At 37.6% G+C, this 17,662-nt stretch overlaps 1 protein-coding gene across 1 annotated transcript in view; it reads right to left on the bottom strand.

The window, feature by feature from the left end:
• Positions 1-17,662, bottom strand: part of CCDC81 (coiled-coil domain containing 81) — a 40,485-nt gene that overhangs the window by 9,544 nt on the left and 13,279 nt on the right. The window contains exons 4-11 of the mRNA XM_058663705.1: positions 15,545-15,801; positions 13,239-13,318; positions 11,436-11,554; positions 8,656-8,779; positions 5,761-5,854; positions 4,835-4,981; positions 3,409-3,513; positions 1,098-1,270 (exon numbers count right to left, since the gene is read on the bottom strand). Of these exons, the coding sequence (XP_058519688.1) occupies positions 1,098-1,270; positions 3,409-3,513; positions 4,835-4,981; positions 5,761-5,854; positions 8,656-8,779; positions 11,436-11,554; positions 13,239-13,318; positions 15,545-15,801 (1,099 nt within the window). The remainder of the gene's footprint in view (positions 1-1,097; positions 1,271-3,408; positions 3,514-4,834; positions 4,982-5,760; positions 5,855-8,655; positions 8,780-11,435; positions 11,555-13,238; positions 13,319-15,544; positions 15,802-17,662) is intronic.

Genomic DNA, 17,662 nt, shown 5'->3' with positions numbered 1-17,662 from the left:
CTCCATATGTTATCTATGTGAATATATGAAATATTTAAATTTCAGAGAAGCACCATCATGCCACAGAACCTGTAGAAATTGCTCCCAGCAACCCAGCAGTTAACAAATCCTGAGGATGCTCAAGTCTGTTATACAAAACAGTGCAGTGCTTGCTGTAACCTACACCAATCCTCCTGTAAATATTTTATTTATTTCTAAACTGCTCATTATACTTAATGCAACATAAGTGCTATGTAAATACCTGTTACTATTTAGGGAATAATGGCAAGAGAAAAAGTCAGTAGATTTTCAATATAGACAAAATTTATTTTTTCAAATAGCTTTTATCTGTGGATTATTGAATTCAAGGATATAAAACTAGGGTACAGTTATCAAGGATACAGAGGGCTAATGACTGGCATTTTAGTCACAGAAATCAGTTTATTATTTGTTTCAGGAGTCTCTGCTCCTGCTAGGGTAGGCTATGCAGTTGCACTGCAGATATTAGTAGGAGAAATGCAGGCCCTCTTGGATATATAGGAACTCCATGGATCTGATCCTTGCCTGCACTTCTGGTAATCCATCAGGACCAATCAGATTCTTTTTCCTGGTCACTTAAATTGACACTAATAATTCAAGACTGAGCTCACAATGTCAACAGAAGGAAAGCCATTCTACTTGTCTGTCCAGTCCACAGTTCCAGTGCTTGTGGATTCCCTGTACATTTCTGCCTTTGGGTGCCTTCGGACAGCCCTATATATTCTTATAATTAAACCTCAGCTTTGTCTTCAAGTCATCTGGACATCTAATAGCTGGGAATGATGCTTTCTCAAGATGAGTTCCTTCTTCCGTCTGCCAGTACTGCGTATTACAAAATAACTCCAGATGATATTCTGCAGTTTCAGCTAATTATTAAGATTGAAAATGGTAATTATATCAATTATGACCTTTTTCCACTTTTCTAACTAAATGTTGTGTTATGGTACTGACTGCTAGCCGGGTCAACATTTGCACTTGGATAGAATGTCCTTGTGAAACTGCCGAAACTGAATCAATCCCACATGGAAAATCGCTTCACATGAAAATTATGACAGTTTTTCAGAGCTAGCTGTACTTACTCCTCTGTGAGTTGAACTTGTTCTAGACGATCCATCAACTCCCTGTTTTGTCTTTGCTTTATTTCCTTTTCCCGTCTGTTATCCATTTGTTTCAGGAGACTTTGGGAATATTCCACTTGCCTAAGAGCATTAAGCTCAGGACTGAGTGGTCGTTTGTCAAATAAGAAAGATTTCTAGAATGAGAGAAGCAATACATTGAAACTCGAATGTCACAAAATACAGGTAATAAACAGAAAACTAAAATGAATCAAAGTATTAATTTCTTTTTCGCCCAGACCTAAACATAAGGACCCTAACTGATAATTAGGTAACCCACAGAGTAACACTAGCATATTCATGGAGGGAGTTGACCAAAGCTGACTGGCACCCCATTTTGGAGACAGACATGGAAAAGTGTGGCACAGAGTAGGTCCTGACTTACCATTTAAACATCTGCACGGGAGGAAGAAAATTCTGAGTATGTGAAAAACATAACACAGAGAAGAGACAATAAGATGGAAAAAAGACATCTTCAGTGGATCCTGTCACTCTACACAGGGGCTATCCCTTTGTGACTAAGAACAAAAAGCTATGCTCTCTTCTAGCTAGGATTCCGGTGTAGAAGGCAGACAGTGAACAAGTAAATGGCACATGATTAAGGTAATGACTGAGTGCTATAAATTCCTTATCATAGCGAAAGACTTGGTGAGAACAGGACTAAATTGTTCGGATATTTGGAAGGCTTTTCTGTAGAGACCACCAAATCACATGTGCCATGAATATCAAAGAATTCATGTCCAACAGAGAAGGAACAACAAGTAGAAAGACACTCACTGGACACATGATAGATATGTCCTAGTAGCTGAAACATAAAGAACAGGGTAAAAAGAAGTTGGTGAGCTCAAAGGGAAAGGCAAAGTCAGGAACTTAGATCTTATTATAATTCATTGGGAGGATAGTATAATTCATTGGGAGGATAACAATATGCTTTGGAGAAGATTTTTTAAAATTATTTTTAGCTAGGGCTGGATAATTGGCAAAGTAAGCTAAACCTCTGCCTACAGTGCTGGCATCCAATTTCAGTGTCCTTTTGTGTCTCATAAGGGTGCTAGTCCATGTTCTAGCTGCTCCAGTTTCAGTCCAGCTCCCTGTTTAGGGCCTGGGAAAGGAGTAGAAGATGGCTCAGGTCCTTGGTATCCTGGACGCTTAATGGGAGACCCAGAAGAAGCTGCTGGCTCCTGACGTTGAATTAGTGCAGCTCCAGCCACTGCAGCCATTTGGGAGTGAACCAGTGCATGGAAGATTCTCTTTCTCTCTCTCTCTCTGTCTCTCCCTATCCCCCTCTTCTGTAACTCTGCCTTTCAAATAAAAATAAAATAAGCTTTTAAAAAATCATTTTGCCACAGCACGCTACTGATGGCACTTACTAGCATTGGGAGACAGAAAAACAGATTGAGAAAGGAATCAAAAGTTTCTGTTTTGGTCTTTGAAAGTTTAAAAACATATATTACAAAGTGAGCAGTCATAATCTAGAGGAGATAGAATAGCAATCAAATCTCAAAAGCCCCATACTTGCTCTCCAGCCTCCTGTAATGTCCCTGCACGAAATCTCATTCTTCCTTCATTTCTTTCCTAATTCCTGTATGCAGGAAGTTTTCCAGGCCAAGTTAAGGTTCTTTGCTCTCTGCTCACATATACTTTACCTGGATTTATCCCTGCAGCTATTTTACCACACTCATATTTCTGTCTATGTCTGGCTCCTCAACTAAACTAAGACTATAAAAAGGGGACTTATTTCTAATCATGAGTACAATAGTTGGAACACGGTGCCACAGATGTTTGATGATAAATACAGTCTATTTTTGCTAAATTTATGTCCAGACTGCCAGACATAAGTGTGAAAAGAGAAAGCAGGTGGCCCTTCTCCAGTTGAAGACTGGTTTCTCAAATTTTCATGCACATTGGAATCACCTGGCTATCTTATTCAACTGTAGGTTTCTGTTATGACATTCTGGGGTAGAACCTTCAAGTGCATTTACAAAAAGATATCATGTTTTGGTGATGCTATTGGTTCTCTTAAGATCCTGCATCCCCACCAGCTGTCCCAGTCCCTGGTTGAGAATTACTGTAATTGATGAGAGCTGCAGTGCTAAACAGGAACTGTATTGTGAATGTGGGTGGTGTGAAAATAAACACCAGACAGCACCTGTCCTAGAAGGAAGTTTTAACTTTGTAGGACCCTACCACATTAAAAATCATACAGCCTGCAATAAAGGGAGCAGAGCCAAAGGCTCACAGACAAGGCAGGTGTTAGTAATGTTAGGACTCTTACATAAAATTCAGGTTTCTCATTCTTATGCCTTCTTATAGCTTCAGCAACTCCAAGGTTATAGGCAGCATTTTTCTGATTCTGTTCTCTAGTGGCCAGACTTTTCATCTGTAACACACACACACACACATGATTTTTGACATTTTTTTATCACATACTGAAATACAGCCTATTATAACTTAATTCTCATACACGGAATCTAAAGTAGTCTATTTCATACTGCTAGAGTGTGGAATGCTCAATACCAACGACTGAAAGCATAGAAGTAGAGAGATAATGAGGTTAGTCAAAGGACACAAAATTTAAGTTAGGTAAGAGAAACAAGTTCTGAAGTTCTATTGAATAGCAAGTGACTACCATAAGTAATAATGGCGTGTTAACTTCAAAATAGCTAGAAGAGATCATTTTGAATGTTTTATCACAAAGAAATGATAATGAAATAATATATATGCTAATTACCATTCTCATTACATAAAATATGCATATTGAAATATAATGCAATTATTACATCCAATTTTAAAAACAAAATAAAACTACAGGGAATGTGCTTAGCACATCAGCTAAAATACCACCTGGGACACTTGGATGTCATATCAGAGTGCCTGGTTCAAGTTCCATCTGTCCTTCCAATTCCAGGCTCCTGCTAATGCCTCCTTGGCAGGCAGCAGGTGATGCACCATCATGTGGGTCCTTATCACCTTTGCGAAACACCTGCATTGGCTTCCTGGCTCCAGGCTCACGTCTGGCCCAGCCCTAGCTGTCACAAACATCTGAAGAGTGATTCAATGGAAAGAAAATTCTCTCTCTCCTCCCTCACTTTCCCCTCTCCTCCCTACATTTCAAATAATTTTTCAGAATAAACTAAAAATAAGCTAATGCCATTATTTTAAATAATCTAACCAAGGTAGAAACCTACCTTTGGGGAACAAAGTTACTGCTCATAAAATCATGAAGTGGGTTAGGGTCAGTTTTGTTTCTTATTTCCTATTCTCCATTTTACACCTCTATTGCTACAGGAATGTTAAGAAGGAATGGAAAATTTCATCAAAAATTCAGGAAGGAATGGAAAATTTTGTGTAGCCCACAAAATATATAGAGAGAGGGATAGATAGATAATGTAAATAAAATGTATAGATAGCGTAGCAAATTGAGAGGTGCCAGTCTACCTTTGGATGCTTGATAAAAGCCATGAATTCAATTGGCAAAAGCTTTACCAAAGTCATATTTTCTCAGAAATCAAAAACAAATCAACATAAACCCAGCAATTCTATCTTTAAAATTCAGTCCTAAACACAACATAAGTTTTAGTGCAGCAGTTAACACATGATTTGTTACAATGCAGATGCATTGTAGAACACTTTCAATGGTTTTTTTATAGTCACATGCTACTGTCCCAGCTAAACACTTTTTAAGAGAAGTATTCTATTACCTGGTGTTTGAAGAGAGCCTCCTGATCTTTCAGCATCTGATACTGCTGTATAAGAAGCTCATCTTCCAGGTCTCTCTTTTTTCTCTCCTCGCTGTAGTACACCTGGGAATTACGCTGCGCTCGTTGCAAACATACATAGCACATTTCCTAAGGAACCCAAATTTCAGGAAAAATCCATGTTTACACATTACTTACCTACCTTCACATTTCCTTCACAATGTCTCCAACAGCTGAATATATCAAGAAACATACATCATTCAATAATTTATCATTTACAATTAACCAAGTGAGATTTTCAGAATGGACCTTACAAATAACCAAAATGATTCATGAAATACTCAATCAAAAAACTTTTGCCTATTAAAAGTTTTTATAATAATGGAAAAATCACAAACTCATTTCCCAGCGCTATTTCTGTGACCTGGAGATCTTGACCTGTAAGTAGACAAAGCCCAGTCCAGTTCAAGGCCCTGAGTTCTGTAGCCACACTGATACATCATACATGAGATTTCCAGAATGCTCTTTGAGAAACAGAAGCAAGAGGAATATGCTGACCGGAATTTGCTTGCTTAAAGGTAGTACCTGGTTCACAGAGTGGTGGCCTAGCGGCTAAAGTCCTCGCCTTGAAAGCGCCAGGATCCCATATGGGCGCCGGTTCTAATCCCGGCTGCTCCACTTCCCATCCAGTTCCCTGCTTGTGGCCCGGGAAAGCAGTCCAGGATGGCCCAATACCTTGGGATCCTGAACCCACGTGGGAGACCCGGAAGAGGTTCCTGGTTCCCGGCTTCAGATGGGCACAGCACCGGCCGTTGCGGCCGCTTGGGGAGTGAATCATCGGATGGGAGACCTTCCTCTCTGTCTCTCCTCCTCTCTGTATATCTGACTTTGTAATAAAAATAAATAAATCTTAAAAAAAAAAGTAGTACCTGTCCTGCCTTGTTATGATCCTGGCAATCTGGAGCTGGAGATGATCTGGGCTTCATCTCAGTAACATTTTTCAGACAGTCTGGAGAGGATAAACTATAAAAGACAATCCAATACTAATTGACGTTTAATTAAATGTCATCTGGAGCAATGGTAATTTTAGACACAAATATAAATTCCAGATAACAAAATTTATCTTAGTGGTTTTCTTCGGAACAGCTGTATGTCTAGAAATTAAGAATCTGTACTTTACATTAGATAAGGCTAGATCTGAAACCCAGCTTTGACACCTACACTCAGGTTGATTTTAGATAATCTGTAGAATCTTGCCTTCAGTTACCTATACTTGAAATGGAAACAAAATTTATGCATTCCACAATATGTTAAGAGCTTAACATATGCACTGTTTTAGGCAGGGGGATATAGTGAAGAGCAAAATACACAGAAAAACAATCACTAAACTCACGGAATTATCTCTCTGGTGGGAATTCACAGCCAACAAATATAAGGCAAGTAAGTGATCTCTAAAGTATGTCCCATGATAATAAATGCTGGAGGGAAGAAGTGTAATAAAATAGATAGAAAATTTCTCACCAAGAAAATGATATGCAGGTAAGTATCCAATGGAAGCGAGGAAGCAAAAATGTAAGAATCTCATAGAAAAGATAAACCAAGTAAGCTAAGGAATGCAAAGCCCTGAAGGTGAGGCGGTGCCTGTATCCAAAGTAAATAACAGGGGATGCATTAAGAGCAAGGAGTAGGAGAGAGATCAGAGACCTGGCAGGATCTTGCAGGCCATTGGGAATTTGGTTTTTGCCTGGAGTGAATATGGGATACTATTGGAGGGTCTTGAGCAGTGGATGAGCTCATCAAACTTGCATCTTAATGAATTACTCTGACTGCAATATGGAGAGTAAACTAAATAGAGATAATAACAGCATAAGAGAGAACAATTAAGAAACTATTCCAGTGACCCAGAGACACAGAGGTTTTGTGTTGGGTAGTAGCACTAGAGTGATAAAAAGTAGCTGCTCTCCATATATATGCTACAGATGGAGTTCACACAATTCTATGACTGCATACAAGTGCTTTTGTTTCCTATCCAGCCTACTGATTTGATGCATGTTAACAGCTTCAGTCCCCTAAAAATTACAGTTCTGCTCACTTGATTTTACACAGGTCCCAGCACCTTGCCAGAGACAAAGAACTGAGTCCATACAGGATGTAGATATGACTTCTAACATCCAGGTGGCCCAGGGCAAGACATTTTAACAGTAATTTAAACTATAAAAGTTGGTGAAAGTGCATAGCTATACACCCAAAATGTTATAAAGACAGTATGACAAAGAGGTACACACAGGAAAAACCACACAAAATGAATTCTCAAAGGACTCCAAGGCCAAAGAGCACCTGTGTCAACAGACGCAACAAATGAGAAAAACAGTGAAACTAGTAGGAAGTTTTAAACAAGTCCACTAAAAGTGCTAAGAGATAAAGATCTAGCAAATTAAAACGTATATTATGAAGTAACAAAATAATGTATTCAAAATGAAAAGGCTAATTTCAAGAACTGAACAAAAGGAATACACACTGTACTAGTCCACCTAGGTCTGTTAGTAATTCACTTCAAAATAAAGATGAGGCTATCTCCTACAAAGTATAGAGATAACCTTTTGATTTGAGAAGTAGAGAACAGATTCAGAAGCTCAATCATATATTTAATGGGAGTGATTGAACTATATGATGAGTGGAATTCAAGGATTAATATTCTAAAAGATAATGGATAAGAACTTTCAGAACATCGCATTTCCTAAGGATAGATTAACCCGGGTGAAAAATGAACACAGAAAATGGTCCCAGGAGAAAATGGAACACTGTCGAAGTAACGAGGGAAAGTAGCTATGAATGAAGAATTATCATCCAAGAGAGGGAACATAATAAGGATCATTTTAAGCTATCAGGGAAAAAAAGTGTATTGAAAACAGCTTCTAGAGGATTTACTTTAGATGAATCCTGAAGGAAAGGCAAGGATCTAAGAAGCACAGGTGAGCAAAAGAAACTGGTAAAATGTGTTGGTAAATCTAAATTACTATTTACCATTAATAACAGTAATAAACTACACATTTACAAGTAAGTTGGAACAAAAGTTCTAGACAAAAATATGGAGTGCTAGGAAGACTAAATTTCTAAAATAATTCAAAGCATACTGAAGAAATGGGATCAATCCAACAGAATGGAAAAAAGGAGAATAACAAGTGGAAAACAAAAAACAAGGCATGAGCACGAGTCCAAGTATGCCATAGCTACAATTGAACAGTTAAGTTCGGATTGAATTGAAAACTATTTTAATTTGTTTATGAAACAAGTAAAATAAAACATATACATACACAAATGAAAAAAAGACGGCATAAAGAGGAAATTTTGGTTAAAAAATAACCAAATGTTGTATGGTCAGTTAGATGGAACATATTTCAAGGCAAAAGCTTCCAGTACAAACAAAGGAGATTTTATAATGATAAAAAGATGTACAAGAAGTAAGAATCATGGACATGTGTGGAATAAAATACATTACTCAAGAAGCAAAAATCAAAATACCTTCTGAAAAATACAACACCGAAGTGAGAAATTCTTAGCATTTCTTTCAGAGGAAAGTTAGTATGTAAAAATTTAACTATTTATTTAACAGAGTTTAGGTACTAATTAAATATATAGAAAATTGTGTCCAAGGAATATAACAGTCTCTTCAAGTGTACAGGAAATCAGTACTCATGTCACAAAAGAAGGTTCAACAAACTACAAGAGTATTATTATTGTTTGGATTAAATAGCTAATATTAAATGAAATTCACATAATTAGCCTCCCCTCAATCTCCAACAGAAGAAATGTCAATAAATTACTTTTCAGGATTTATGTTCTTGCCACCACCTCCATTTGACTCAAACTTGTCCAGCAAGCTGACATTTGTCACTTTGGCAGGGGTGATAGCTTGTTTATCTCGAAGTCTCTTGGGTGATGAGATCTCTGTGAAACAAAAAAAAAAAATGATTGCAATTAAGTTTCCGTCTAACTTTCAAACAACTAAATGAGCAGTTTGTACATAGAACAGATAAGCTCTCATTGTTTGTAATTGAACAAAAAGGAAACTTCTACATAATATACATTATTTTCTCTTTAAAAGATTGCCTGTTGACTTAATGTGATCTAGAAAATATTTTTGCTGTGTATGTGCAAAGAGAACACTGTGTGGATACAAAAAGACAACATTTTGCCCTTAAAAATCTTCCCTAGATAGCACAAGAAAGAAAAATAAGACACACAAAAAGTGAGATCTCATCTGTGGAGATTGATTATGCATCAACAGTGTTGAGCATTACATTGTGTTGTATGAATAGAAATGTAACAACCAGTTTTGTAGCTATAGGTTAAACCACTTCCTGCAATGTCAGCATCCCACATGGGTGCCAGTTTGAGTCCCACATGCTCTACTTCCGATTCATCTCCCTGCTAATATGCCTGGAACAGCAGAAAAACATGCTCTGAGTCCTTGGGTCCCTGAACCCATTTAAGAAATACAGACGAAGAGTCCGTTTCATAGATTCGGCCTGGTGCAACATTGGCTGTTGGGGCATTAGGGGAATGAACCAGCGGATTGAAGATGTTATATTCTCACTTTCTCTCTCTCTCTCTGCCTTTCAAATAAAGGATGAAATATTTTAAAATATTTATAAATAAACAAATAAAAACTTAATACACATTCTCTGAATCCCAAATAAATCACAACATCTTAAAGGATGATACATTTAGAAACTATTTCAAAATCCAGGAATATGTTTTCATGCAGAAATTGAGATGTGAAACGAAACTAAAAGGTGCGTGGGATTGATAAACTGTTAAGGCATTCCAGGCTGCAGGAAAAGAATGAACTCAAGGATGAACTCTGGTCAGGGAAGGACAAAGCCTACTAGAGTACAAATGCAAAATTTTGCTCCAAGAGGGAGTCTGTGTAATGAAGGGTGGGTAATGAGGCTAAAGAGACAAACAAATGTAAACACTAAGTCAGACATTTATATGAGATCCACTTAGCCACAAATAAAAAATCAACTTTCCGAAGTCAATGTGCATACATTGATATGTCTTGTTTGGCCCCAACAGCACTTTTTGTTACAATATTAGTTATCAATATTTAACAAAGAATAAATTCCACATCAAAATCAGCATCTCTGTTTCTCCTGAAATATCAGAATGCTGATACCATGTGTCCCACATTTCCATAAAAGCAATCTGATCAGAGGAACTAGATTCAAAGTGAGTTCTGGCAAGAAGTGAAGGTCTCCAGAACTCTTAGAATGTCTTCCGAATTTCAGGGTTTTCTTCTTATGCATCAGCCAAAACAACCTATCACAGCAGATTAAATACAAATGTAACAGTGAGAAACCAGCCATCCTCTACAGCTCTCAAACATGGGGAAAATGCCACTCTTAACTATTTCTAAAAGATTCATGTAAAGATTCAAGGCAGAATTATAGAGAGACAGAGAAAGAGGGAAATGGTAATTGAAAGAGAGAAAGGTCCTTCCATCTACTGGTTCACTTCCCAAGTGGTTGCAATGGCCAAAGCTAGGCCAGGCCAATGGTAGGCAAAGACCAACCATTAGGAGCTTTCTGGGTCTTCCACATGCACACAGCGGCCCAAGTATTTAGGCCATCTTCTGCCACTTTCCCAGGTAATTAAGAGGGGGCCAGATTGGAATTGGAGCATCCAAGATTTGAACCAGTGCCCGAATGCATTACCAGCACTGTAGGCTGCAACTTACCTAGTGATGTCACAGGCCCACCCCCTCACTTTTGTTTTAAAAATAAAAAATGTCATAAAAGGGGGATGGGGTGTAGCATTTGGTGCAGTCATTAAGATGCTACTTGGGAAACCTAAATCACGTATCAGGGTGCCTGGGTTTGCATTCTCACTCCACTCGTTTTTCCAGCTCACTGATAATGCACACCTTAGAAGGCAATAGTGATGGCTCAAGTAGTTGATTCTCTGCCATCCACATGAGACACTCAGGCTGAGTGGTGAGCATCTGACTTTGGACTGGTCCAGTCCCAACTGTTGCATGCACATGGGGAGTGAAACAACAGTTTTTGTCACTAAGTTGCTCTCTCTGCCTTTAAATAAAATAATAAGTGTTAATAAAATAATAACAATAAGTGTAACAACTTACAACTTATGTTACATGTTTCCCTAACTTTTTAAATTTCATTTTTCATAATACAGTTCATAGGCTCATTCCCTATCATCTTATATCCCCTTAATTCCTCCATTTATGGTAGATGCCTGGATCCTATAGGCTTCTGAGTTTTAACTACTTCAAGCAATGAGGGGCCAACAAACATGACAATCTAAAAGCCTGATGGCTGAAGGATCTAAGACTCATAAAGTGGTTGATTTGAGATACAAAATTCCTTATGAACTTCACTTTTTCTCTAACAGACTGTAAAAAAGACAACTTATCACCCAAAAGCACCACACAGTTACATTTATTTCTCCAGAATACTATTGCTAATAACAATGAAGATATTTATTAGAGAAAGGAATACAATGATTATTCATGAATCTAACTTAATGTCTGGGCTGCTAAGCAGCAAACCGTGGCAAATTATACCTAGAAACTTTGGCTTACCTCTGGCACCTTCTTTGTCCGACTGGTCTTTCCACTTGGGTTTACTTTGTCTAGTGTCTCCACCTTCTTCTGCAATGGTCTCCATGGGTGGTTTATTCTCTGTCTCCTTGAACTCAATCCTAAGAATAAACCAAGATCTCCCTTTATATTATAGTTTCAAAAACAGTTTAACTGAGGGTACTGTGGGGAAAAGGAATTAAAAGATAAGTTTGCTTTCATATTAAACAATTTTGAAAGCTATGCAGTATTTTCATAATATCCATTTTCTTTGAACTTTTTGAAGAGCCTTGTACATAAAGGTACTGCTTTGAAGACCCCAACTTAAGTTTTTAGTTTTGGTTTTAGTTTGAGTTTTCCAAAGTCCTTTCTAATTCTTAAAGGTGGGTACTGGGAAGATTGAAAGTAAGCATTCATGGCCTGGGAGAGAATACATCCTGAAATAATCTTTTCATCCCAGTTTCTTTCTTCTTCCCACTTTCCCATCTCTTTACCTAGACAAAAATGAAGGACATGCAAAGATACATTTCAAGGCACAGATGAGGCGTACTTGGTTGGTGTATATTAACTGTAGAGTTTCTTTGACTTCTGGAGTAGAGTCCTGGGCTGGAGTAGAAAGGCTCCAGTACGTTCAGAGACACTTCATATAAAGAAAACACTAACAGGGCTCAGAGCGGTGGCCTACCACTAAAGTCCTCGCCTTGAACGTGCCAGGATCCCATCTGGGCGCCAGTTCTAATACTGGCAGCTCCAATTCCCATCCAGCTCCTTGCTTGTGGCCTGGGAAAGCAGTCAAGGACAGCCCAAAGCCTTGGGTTCCTGCACCTGTGTGGGAGACCTGGAGGAAGCTCCAGGCTCCTGGCTTCAGATAGGCACAACTCCGGCCGTTGTGGCCGCTTGGGGAGTGAATCATCAGAGGGAAGATCTTCTCTGTTTCTCCTCCTCTCTGTGTATCTGATTTTGCAATGAAAATAAATAAATCTTAAAAAAAAAAACAACAATTGTTTTGACCATTTGAGTCCTTACAGATGTTTCAAAGCTCTCTGTTCTTCATCCTGCTACAATTATTTCACTGAGGGTGTATTTAACCCAAAACATGTCAAAATGGGACAGCCAAGTTTGTCTTTTGAAATAGCCAGAATGAAATTATTACGAATCTACTGATTGTTCACAAGTAAGGCAGCATGTGTCAATGGAAATAATCAAAAGCCATGGTTCTTTTCTTGCTCACCACTCACTTTTGTATGGCCATTTTATCTGTAAGGTGAATGAGTCGGGCTAAGATTTATTCTGATCTTCACACAAGTCTTCTGAGATGTGTGTAATAAAGCTCTTCCAACACAGACTCAAAAATGTGTGTGTGTGTGTGTGTGTGTGTAATAAAGGCAAATATTTGGTACAGTGTTAAGACAGCCCTTGGGATGCCTACATTCTACTAGAGTACTTGGATTTGAGTCCCAGTTCTGCTCCCAATTTCAGCTCTCTGATAGTGTGTACCCTGGGAGGCAACAGGTGATAGCTCAAGTGATCGGGTCCCTGCCACCTACAGAAGAGACTTGAATTGAGTTCTAGGTTCCTGGCTTTGGCCTGATCCAGTTCCAACCATTTCAGGCATTTGTGGAGTGAATCAGCAGATGGGAGACCTAAATTGTGTGTGTGTGTGTGTGTGTGTGTGTGAAAAATAAATAATACCAAAATAATATGAGTAAAACGGAATATTTTAACTACAGAGTGAGGATTGGAGATAGAGACTATATAAAAAGGGGAAGTTGCTGCCTAGATAAATGCACAAAACAGAACACTCACCTTGGAAAGGCGAGCGCACTACTGGGCCGTTTCCCAGCAGCCTCTCTGCTGGATAACACTGAGTCCATGGTGCCAGGCCTCTGGAGAACAGAGACAGAGGAAAGTTACACCTGGGCTGTGGTCTAGAAGATAACAGATCTGAAACAACAGGCTGTCTCACAGGCAAATCTACCATGCCTCTCCATACTGTTGTCTTTGTTTAGTGCTTAAAAATCTAGAGCTTAAAAATCAAATGGAAAATAATCTTAATTCATTGAAATAGTCACCCTTGGTAGTTGCACAGCAATTCCTTTCATGCTGCCTTCTCTCACGCCATTTTCTGTTTGGGAGTTTCCCTCAGAGTATTTATAGAGTTTTGTTTAAGAGGAGCTCATACTTCTTGAAAGTATCAGGGAAATGAGTGGGCTGGCTCTGGCCTCTAAAGAGAAGTGTTTTTGAGTTAGTTGAGCTCACATTCTAATCCCATGCTAGCTTTGTGGGAATTACGATAAAATCAGATTCACAGGACTTTTCTGGAGTATACTCTGTAAGTTGCTAGCACATAGCAAGCACTCAGCAAATATTTAATATATTTATTATATAATAATCATTTAACTGTCAGCATAGAGAAACACGAAATTACAAAAGACTTTGAAGAAAATTCTCAATAAAGGCTCTTAGAAATGTTTCTTTGAAAAAAGTAGCAGCACTAAAATAAGCACAAGGCTTCTCAGATGATGATTCTATAAAACAGCACTCAGGTTCAAGTTATGGGACAATTGAGACTGAAAATATCACTCCATCCCTGTACAACAGTTTCTAAAAGAGTTCTTATAGAGTTACTGAGGTAATAATGCACACTGGGTTGACCTAGTGTTCCATGACAGTATTTGGACAGTTCAGCCAGTGGTGCACAGAGTTCTCAGTTCCAGTAATGTCTTAGTGTGCTTTGTGCTTCTGTCTTTGAGGGTACTGAACACAATCAGCAGTTCTCCATCAGATTTGCCCTCTTTTTTTTCACAGAATGTTTCTCAAGATGATGTCTTGTGGGAAATGCAGCAGATAAATGCAATGCTGTCTTCTCTTTCAAACCCATAGTGGAGCTACAACATTCAGTGGAATACCTGAGGGTGAGACATGAACTCACCACTCTGACCTTGCTGATTGGATTGCTATGTGTGTTTCTATTCTCCACACACAATTTCTGCATTGCTCTTAATTATCCCAAACAAAAGATTGTGTAGAAAACACCGAGAACCTCCTTGGGCACAACTCCATCATCTACATACCCAACCCAGAGCTTCTTGAGAGACCAGTAGAATTAGACCACTTCCACGATCCTTTCATTTGAAAACCAGGCTGTTGGTTCATTTGGGAGGTGAATCAACTTTCCATTTCCTAGAAGTGTATCTAGGACATATTAATTATTCAACAAATCCTACTTGTTGAATACTTCATTACCTCCTTACACCATGCTATGCCTAATTTAGCGTGAAGGTCATACCACCTACTTAGTGGCTAACAATGGAAAAATCTACACAGGATACTTAAAGGTGTCAGCCAGTTATGAAACTTCTACAACATGGCATTAAAAACTAAAGATACAAGAGTCCTTGCAAAAAGTTATAAAAATGGTATTAAAAGGTAAATTTATTTTAGTGCAAAAATAATTGAAATCCATATAGGCTTCTCATAATGCGCATTTCCCATTAATTTTTTGAATACCACTTTTTGTTATGGGTTTCAATTGCTTTGCACCAAAGTTAACTTATCTGTTAATTCCACTTTCCATGAATTCTTGAAGTACACTCACACATTTCCAAGACACAAATTTAATTAGATTTTAAAATTTTCATTAGAGTAAAACAGAACCAGCAAAAACACTATGTGATTCGGAAGCCTGGGCTTAAACCCAAATTTTAGGGTTATCAGCACCCTGACCTCAAGCTTCCCACATAGCTTCTCTGTATCCCCATTCTTCACTTGTAAAATCAGGATGATAAGAATGGAATTCTGCTTTCGTAATGTTTGACACTCAAATTAAATAATAGATGTGGAAGAACCCATTTTGGTCATAAAAGATACTTTAAATGTTCAGAATTATGTTTCTTGTCAGCACTGACTCCTAACTTAGCCTAAATTTGCCTTGCCTTTCATCTTTTTTTTTCTTTTGTCAACAAGTTAATCAACTCTAAATAAGTGCTTCTATAAACTTGTGGTAACTGTTCCTTAAAAACTGTCAAGCTGGGTTGTTGTTAATGACATCACATGCACAAATGACTCAGGGCTACAGTTGGGAGTCAGGATAAGAGAAGAAAACCATTTACATTTGCTAGTGCTTTCATCAAAGTCCCACTTCCATCCATGGTACAAAGGAAGTCCTTATAAAATCTCATCTTCACTTTGCTGTCTCTGATCACAAGAACTCCAATTCCTTTAAATGTGAATTCCACATTCTGTTTGATGGAAATGATTCGTGATAAGTAGAGCAATGTCTCCTTCACACATCCTTCTACAGTATCCCTGCTAAACGGACCACCCAGGGATATCATGACAAAATTCAGAGGAACAACTGGAATATCACCTAGGGGGAAAAGGATAGTTAGAGTAGAAGGGAATTATAATAAGGAACTATCATATACCCTTACAAATTATCTGATTTCCACTTAATACTCTGAAATCTGAATTAGCCATGTGAGTCTAGCTGCACCCAGTGCAGTATTACTGCAGATAATTAACACAAGTTGTTACATACTGACCAGTACGATTTTCTCTAAAAAATTGTTTTATATTCAAAATAAGAGGAATTAGATTTCTAGACAACACTTTAAGCAAGCTTTCAATTTCCCCTAGAAGACATGATTAAACACACACGGGTGCTCTGAAGTTTTCAGCCCCATTATCTTTCAAACCGAGATGCAATAATATTTGTCTATCCCTTCACTACCTGGTCTAAATTAATATAAAAATATTTACAAATGTTAAATTTTTGAAAAGATAGTCAGTCCCTGAACATTATCATTCAAATGAAATTGGATCTTAGACAAAGATGTCAGACTGGTTGATTTGCAGAAAGCTTTTTCTGCCTAATGAACCCATAAATAACATTGCAAATATGTAATATTATATATTGTTTAGAGCACATGACCTACTTAACTAGAATAGATGCGGGGCCACACAAAGTTCACAAGTCAGAAAAAAAGAGGTGGACAGGAATAAGATGATAAAACAAAAAAGGCAAACAATAAGAAAGCCAACTGGTAGAGGAGCAGGACAGAGAGATGATAAGAATGTTCTAAACATTCACTTAGTAAACATGAACTGGAGCTTTTAAAATGTCCAATACAGAAAAATGATGACAAGACAGAATGATTACAAGACAGAAGTACCATTACTTCCTTAACAGTGTTCACTCCGTGCTACACACTTGACATATTCATACTGTTCCTGAACTACCTTCCTAAGCTTCTCTGCTGGCAAAGTCTTATCATCATTTAAGATCTCGGACATCATCTTCCTTTCTCCAAGTACAGTTAGGCGTGTTCCCTTGAGATCCATGGTATTTATTTCAGTTCTGAACAATGCTGACTTATAACACTTCATCACATCCTGCCAGTTATTTATTGTCCATGCTTGATTCTCATCAAAGCAAGAACTTTGTGTAACCAATCCTTTAAAACCACCCTATGCTGTTTAATTGATTCACTAATCAAGTCAGGATTAAGAATCATAACTCCAAGCTAAATTGTGGACAGAACTGTTCTTTTGAATTAATTCAGTCACATACAAAGCAATACTAAAGGCACAACGAAAAATTACAATTAAAAGATAAGTTTGCCCTGTTGCTAAAAAAAATTGCAATTGATGCCCAAACCTTTCATAATATGCACTTGCCATGAACTTTATGAAAGTTCTTTGTATGCCTCACTTTGAAATTTCTTCACACTGTAAACAAAAGTTAATTGCTAGAGTATGAAAAACACCTTAATGTTACATGATTGATAACTTGGGATTTGATTGTTGTTTATAGCCCTTCTCCATACTCCTACAGAATAATGGTCTTTATCTTTTTTACTTATAGAACTCTTTATTTAGTGGAGGATTAAGCCTATGATTATAAAGTAAATTGAAAATATGTTATTTTCACAAAATTTCAGAGACATTTTCACAAGAATTAAAAGAATAAAGAAGATGGGGAAGATGGGAAGAATCATTATAGTCTTAAAATTGTATCTATGATATACATGAAATCCATTTTTATGTTAATTTTTAAGTTAATTTCAGACTTAAGTTACTTTTCTAGGTATATGCTACAAGACTGAAGATGAAAAATAATAATCTAATGCAAAGGGGAAAAATATGTTTGCAAAGAAGTTAGTTTTGTTTTAATTTCCTCTGGCAAGTTTTAATAATAGTTCTTCTGTCATAAAATTCTAGATAAAAAG

Source organism: Ochotona princeps, chromosome 4, assembly GCF_030435755.1.
Source record: "Ochotona princeps isolate mOchPri1 chromosome 4, mOchPri1.hap1, whole genome shotgun sequence".
Taxonomy (NCBI): domain Eukaryota; kingdom Metazoa; phylum Chordata; class Mammalia; order Lagomorpha; family Ochotonidae; genus Ochotona; species Ochotona princeps.
The sequence above is the reverse complement of the archived record's forward strand: the minus strand, read 5'-3'. Positions and strand labels throughout refer to the sequence as shown.